At 37.4% G+C, this 6461-nt stretch overlaps 1 protein-coding gene across 1 annotated transcript; it reads left to right on the top strand.

The window, feature by feature from the left end:
• The first annotated feature begins 2343 nt into the window (after nt 1–2343).
• Nucleotides 2344–6134, top strand: LOC137740636 (protein BIIDXI). The gene is made up of 3 exons (XM_068480470.2): nt 2344–2500; nt 4233–4745; nt 5285–6134. The coding sequence occupies exons 1-3, from the start codon at nt 2422–2424 to the stop codon at nt 5812–5814; spliced, it is 1122 nt and encodes a 373-aa protein (XP_068336571.2). The 5' UTR covers nt 2344–2421; the 3' UTR covers nt 5815–6134.
• The last annotated feature ends 327 nt before the right edge of the window (nt 6135–6461 follow it).

Below are 6461 nucleotides of genomic sequence, written 5' to 3' on the forward strand. Positions count from 1 at the left end.
ATTTGAGCATTGTATGAGAAGTTATTTCTTAAGGTTGGTTATGTGTTTTAAAATTAACGTTTTTATAGTTGTTTCGCATATAGGTGATACCTACCCCAAGGACGAGCGTGGTCACTTGAGGCAAGGGGGTTACGACCCTTCCACATACCAGTGAGTGGGCTTTTGGTTTTCCGTATATACCTATATACTTATGTTTTTCCCAGAAATTGATTTGAAACGTTTATTCGTTTATATGCCATGCATTATATTGCCATTTGTTTATGCATTGTTAGTTGCATATAGATATATGTATGTTTGGTGCCGCGGACGCATAGGTAAGTGCCAGGTGAGTATGATTTATGTTATGTTCAGTAGTGTTGAGATGCATATAGAGAGCTCATAACCTGCACCCCCGGTGTTAGTGCTCCCGCCCAGAGTTGGGCACAGTCCTTCACGTGATATTCACCTCCCGCACCACACGCTCATCTTGGATCCAAGTTAGGTGCACAGTCCTGTCGTACAGACCACTTTAGGTGGTTCCGACTCGTAGGTGACCCGCGATTATTCGCCCAGCCTTCACGTGATCGTAGCACTTGAGCGTACTTATATTACACCCAGGCTTGTCGTACAGACCACTTTAGGTGGTTCCGACTCGTGTGTAGGTCTAGTTAGTGAGACGGAGATTTGAGCTCTAGATTCAGCCGTACAGGTCACGTTAGGTGACTCCGGCTGACAGATTATATGACATTGATGTGTTGTTACCTGGGCACTTGCATTTTACTTCGAGGTTTTGGCATAGCATATTTTCCGAGCATGATTTATATATATATATATATATATATATATATGTATGTATATTATTTTTCTGGGAAGTATACAGGTTTTACGGCGAGGGGTTAGAACTTGTTTATGAAATGGTTTTTGAAAAGCTTTGTTTTTGCCCACTCACGCTTTTGTTTTGCGCCCCTCCAGGTTTTAGTTGGCTAGCACGTTTGGTGGCTTCCCTGAGGTTTTCCCCGGCATATCTGACAGACTATCACCAGTGTAGGACCACCTTCGGGTGTGCTTTTGTTGTGTTGTTTTCTCCCGGACTGCATTAGGTCTTCGTGCTCTGAACTTTGTGTTCACACTTACGCTGGCACATGTTTGTTATTACTTTGTGTAAAGCCGGTTTTTATTTATTCGTACTATTTTATTAGCTTCCGCACTGTGCACATGGTTACGTCACTTCCACGTGACGGCCATCATACCCTGATCTCGATCGGGGTGTGTCAAAATTGGAGTTGATCGTAAACAGAATAAAACTATAGACTGTTATAGAGTAGGTATCAAGTAATATATTAGTGTGAACTGTTTATTTATTTGGTATATTTGAATGATTGAACGATGTTCGATTCAAATGTTTTTTTGTAAGAATGATTTTCAAAGATAGATTAAAAAATTGAACAGAAACAATTATAAAATTTTAGCGGTAAAGATATGTTATTTGCAAGGAAAAAATGAATTCATCCCCAAGAGAAAATGCAAGTATTGTTTTTTTAACCTAACCCAACCAATGAATCACAAAAATGGTAATATTATTATGAATAATACTTGAATTCCTCTCTTAGGGGAATGAGCTCATTCCCCCACTTGTAAATAACGGATCTCCACTGTAATTAAAATCAGAACCGTCCAATCTCTTAATCTTCATTTGAATATTATCCTTACGAAAAATCATTCGGATCGGAAACCGTTTAGCCATCCAAATGTTTCAAAATATATCAACAGTGTAAGTACCAAATTGCATATTCATGATAAATGTTGATTTATTTGATATATTTGGATGACTAAACGAACTCCAATTCGAATGATTTTTTTGTAACGATGGTATTCAAATAGAAATTAATTATTAAACAATTCCGATTTTGAAGTTTCTACGGTTAAGATTTGTTATTTGTAGGTGGGAGTATGAGCTCATTCCACCAAAAGGGGAATGCAAGCATTAAGATGTTTATTTCTTATTGGTGACAAATCATTTGGTTTAAAATTTTGTTCTCCCTAGTATTATCCTATTATTAATAGTAACAATAGAGAGATAATTAAGAAGATTTTGTTTGTGTGTGTAGGTGTGACGTTTAATTTTATTTATTTTTTATTTTTTATTTTTTTGTAAAGATTGCAGTGGTTTTCATAAGGAGAAATTTTTAGTTGTAACCAAATTAAGCATGAGTTTCGTAATACATGCATGTTTTTCAAGTTTCGAGGAAGGTGGTGCGTAGCCAAAGGATATTTCCAAACTTTCCTATAATGGCATTCATGTGGTTTACTACAAACTCAATGGCTTTTTCTTAGCATCCAGTAGTATATAACCCACTGCTACTGCTCACGGCCTACGATCTTAACTCAAACCCTTCCAACCCTTTCCTCTCTCACGCATTAATTAAGACTCTGAGGGCCACGATGAATAAGAAACTCACAGTGCTGCTGCTTCTGCTATGTGCAGCTAATTTCCACGTCTCCTTATCATTTGTAACAGATGGTAAGCTGAACTCGTCTGCTGTTTGTGCTGTTTTTATTTCCTGTATTTATAGACGGTTCCTATAATTGAATTGAATTATATGGTCAGCTGATCCCGTCTGTTGTTTATGCTGTTTTCATCTCTTGTATTTATAGATGGTTTCGATAATTGAACTGAATTATGAGAGAGTTATAGGAAGGTGCAGTTTGTTAATTTTAATGAGGAGTACTTGAAAGTTTCTCATACGTATATATATACACGACTCTGTCCGAGAGAATTCATTTCTAGTACTTAGGTTATTATCAATTTCAAGTCACTCTTGCTGGAAAATAAGTCGTTTTACTTTATGTGATCACTATGCTCAAATAACTAACAATATTACCATGTAGCCTTTCAAGTTCATATTTTCTTACAGCTCCTGGGTAGGAGGGTTGTCATAAATATTGAAGTCTTGTTAGTTTAGTTCCTATGCAACAAGTGAGAAATTTTTCAGTGTACAAGCTAAGACACTACACTTAATAATATAAGTGAAAAAATTGCTAAATATATTTTAAAATCATGTCGTTCAGTTATATTATATTACGTGGTGTACCACCTTGTATTTCATATATCCAAAAACTTCTCAGTTCAAACCCTTTTTAACTCAATGAAGAGGTTGTTTTCATTGATTTCTAATTACTTGTCTATTCTTGCAATAATGAATTTTTCTTCCGAAGTTTTTTAGGGTTTTCTTTCGTTCTCCAACAAATATTTTTAGCTAGCTGCTTAATTAGTTTATGAATCATCATTTTCAACAAATTTCTTTTGCTGCCTACTTAGTATTATGATTTAACGATATTTTTTCTATATGTAAACAATCTTAAATGACTAGTTCAATATCAAATTATTTTAATAGAATTAGTTTTAATCCAAACTCCACACTCTTTAATGTAAATATATCGTAGAACTAAATTAACACTACAAAAAGTTACCCCAATGCAAATTTTCCTTCCTATATTTATTTTGACTAAATTATACATGATATTTTTCTAAAGAATCAATAACAGATAATTTGTATATTTGTATAATGGAAAGACCCCGCTAGACTATCTTTTTGCACATGAGTTTGAGAATCTAGTCGGTGACTTGGTGGGAGCTGTATAAATATCCAGTTTGCATGGCTGGCAGCACTATCGTTTTCATCTTATTCCCAAGTTGCATCTACTACATTTATAGTGTTAATTTGGCTAGTCTTATGACGGTAACAATATTTGGAAGTACACAAAGAGTCCAAAACCAAGTAACGACCCCAATTTTGTCACCTACCTCAAGTTACAAGGGTTTAAGAGCATTACAATAGGGCTCAAAATCTAACTACCATCACATCATATGATCGGTCGACACAATATATGATGTGATCGTGGCATCAAGGGTATGCTTTAATCTTAAGAACAAGGTAAACACCATTTTACGTAATATCATATATACTATTTAAACTTATTAGCTAGCTTTCGGTGGTCCTTTTCTTTTCATATTATTTCAGGATACTTCTCTTGTAATTTCTTATGCAGTTCCATATGATATCAATAAATTCGGTACAAATAATATACTATAGCGTCGTTAATTAATTTGTTTGAGTTTTACAAATCAATTGATGTTGTATGTGACAACAATAGCAAACAAATTAAACATTGTCATGTCAGTTAGCGGTCACAGCGGTAAGATTTGTGAGTGAATTTACATGTTATTGAAAATAACTCTATTCATTTCTCAGGCTTATTACCCAACGGCAACTTCGAGTACGGTCCAAAGCAATCAGAACTCAAGGGCACAGTAGTGACAAACCCTCATGCAATTCCCAACTGGGAAATCTCAGGCTTCGTCGAGTACATAAAATCAGGCCAAAAACAAGGCGACATGCTGCTGGTCGTCCCCGAGGGTGGTTTCGCAGTCAGGCTCGGCAACGAGGCCTTGATCAAGCAGAAGTTGAAGGTCAAGAAAGGCGGGTTCTACTCCGTCACGTTCAGCGCCGCTCGGACGTGTGCACAGGAGGAGACGCTGAACGTGTCCATCACTCCCAACCTTGAGAAAAGGCACTGGGGAATAATGCCAATCCAGACAATGTACAGCAGCATTGGATGGGATTCGTATGCATGGGGTTTTAATGCAGATTTTGATGAGATCGAGCTTGTGATCCATAACCCTGGTGTGGAGGAAGATGCTGCTTGTGGCCCACTTATTGATTCTGTTGCTTTGAAGCTCTTGGCTTCTCCTAAACGTACTAGAGGTAAAAAGTTGGGGTTTTTCCTTTTTTTTTTTTTTTTTTTGCTTTTTTATTGTTCTTAGTAATTGATTGAGTTGATTGTGATTTTGCATGCAAAAGCCATGCATTTTTAGCCAACAATCAAAACCCATTTCAGATTAATTAATTTCCCATGTATAAAACCCAAGCTTTGTTCTTCCAACTCTCTTACATGACATGAGTGAATTTCACATGGGTCTCGCCTAATTCAAAAAGTTGTTAATTGAATTTTTCTTAGCTTCAAAGATAATTCTAAGTGATAATCTGATAACACAACTTGTAAGATTTATTTATTTATTTTTTTTTGAAATATCATATATCCGAATTTAAGAAAATTTCATTATCGCTATATTAATATATTACTAATCACATTATCATTTTACTTTCATCTCGACATAGAACTAACTTGTAATCCAAGTAAATTGTACGTGAATCTGCTAAGACAAACATCTTTCCTTTAACGTTGTCATTTTTCTTTACCAAAAAAAATGCTTATCATTTTTGTTCAATTATTATTTTTGCAGCCAACTTGTTGAAAAATGGAAACTTTGAAGAAGGGCCCTATCTGTTTCCCAACACATCATGGGGAGTCCTAATCCCACCCCACATAGAAGACAACCACAGCCCACTGCCAGGCTGGATCATCGAGTCCCTCAAGGCCGTCAAGTACATTGACTCCAGGCACTTCTCCGTCCCCGAAGGCCGGAGAGCCATCGAGCTGGTCGCTGGCAAAGAAAGCGCATTGGCCCAAGTCGTCTTCACCTTGCCCGGAAAACTGTACGCACTCACATTCACCGTCGGCGACTCCAACAATGCCTGTGAAGGCTCCCTCGCCGTTGAGGCGTTTGCCGGCAAAGACACCCTCAAAGTACTGTACCAGTCCAAGGGCCAAGGTGGGTTCAAGCGCGCCAGGTTCCTTTTCACCGCCGTGGGGCCGCGCACCAGGATCATGTTCTATAGCACGTTTTACACCATGGCCGCCGACCACTCTGGGTCTCTGTGCGGCCCCGTCATTGACGATGTCAAGTTACTTAGCGTTCGCAAACGTGTTTGATGGAATGCCACAGATCGAGAAAACGTTTCGCGGCTGCTTTGGTCTTTTAGCTGATAAGTTATATATGTTATGTTATGTAGGAGGAGGAGGAGGAGAAGGAGGAGGAGGAGGAGGGTGGGGTGTGGGGGGTTGGCGCCGGGGGGTGGGTGGGTTCTGAGATTTTACTTTGTTGTAAACTTGTAATACGAGGTTAACACGTGAGTGCTATCCATATATGTGATGTGTAGTGTACGCATCCTTTTTATCAAATGAAAGGATCGAGGTTCGATAGTAAAACTTTTTTTTTTTTTTTTTTTCCAATGAAGTGGTGTTTTTGTTTTGATTTTTCTACCTTTTCTTTTAGATATTAAGTTTGGCATCTTGCTTTGTTTGAAGGGTTCTTTCAAAACCCTATAAAACGAGGGTCGGTCGTCGAAAATAATGTGGAGTGAGTCTAAGAATAATCGTAACAAAAAATTACTCAAATCTTCTAATTTGATCGTTGGATTCTTTTGGATAGCTAGTTTGGCATGAGCTTTACTTGAAGGTCTTAAATACTTATAAGATGAAAGTTAGGTCGTCAAAATGTAATGTTGAGGGAGCCCTTAAAAGATTATCCTAACCAAAATATCATCGTTGAATTAGATGGTATTCATATTCGTTTATTT

The sequence above is a fragment of the Pyrus communis genome, chromosome 9 (assembly GCF_041283825.1).
Source record: "Pyrus communis isolate YQ-2024b chromosome 9, ASM4128382v1, whole genome shotgun sequence".
In the NCBI taxonomy this organism is placed as follows: Eukaryota; Viridiplantae; Streptophyta; class Magnoliopsida; order Rosales; family Rosaceae; genus Pyrus; species Pyrus communis.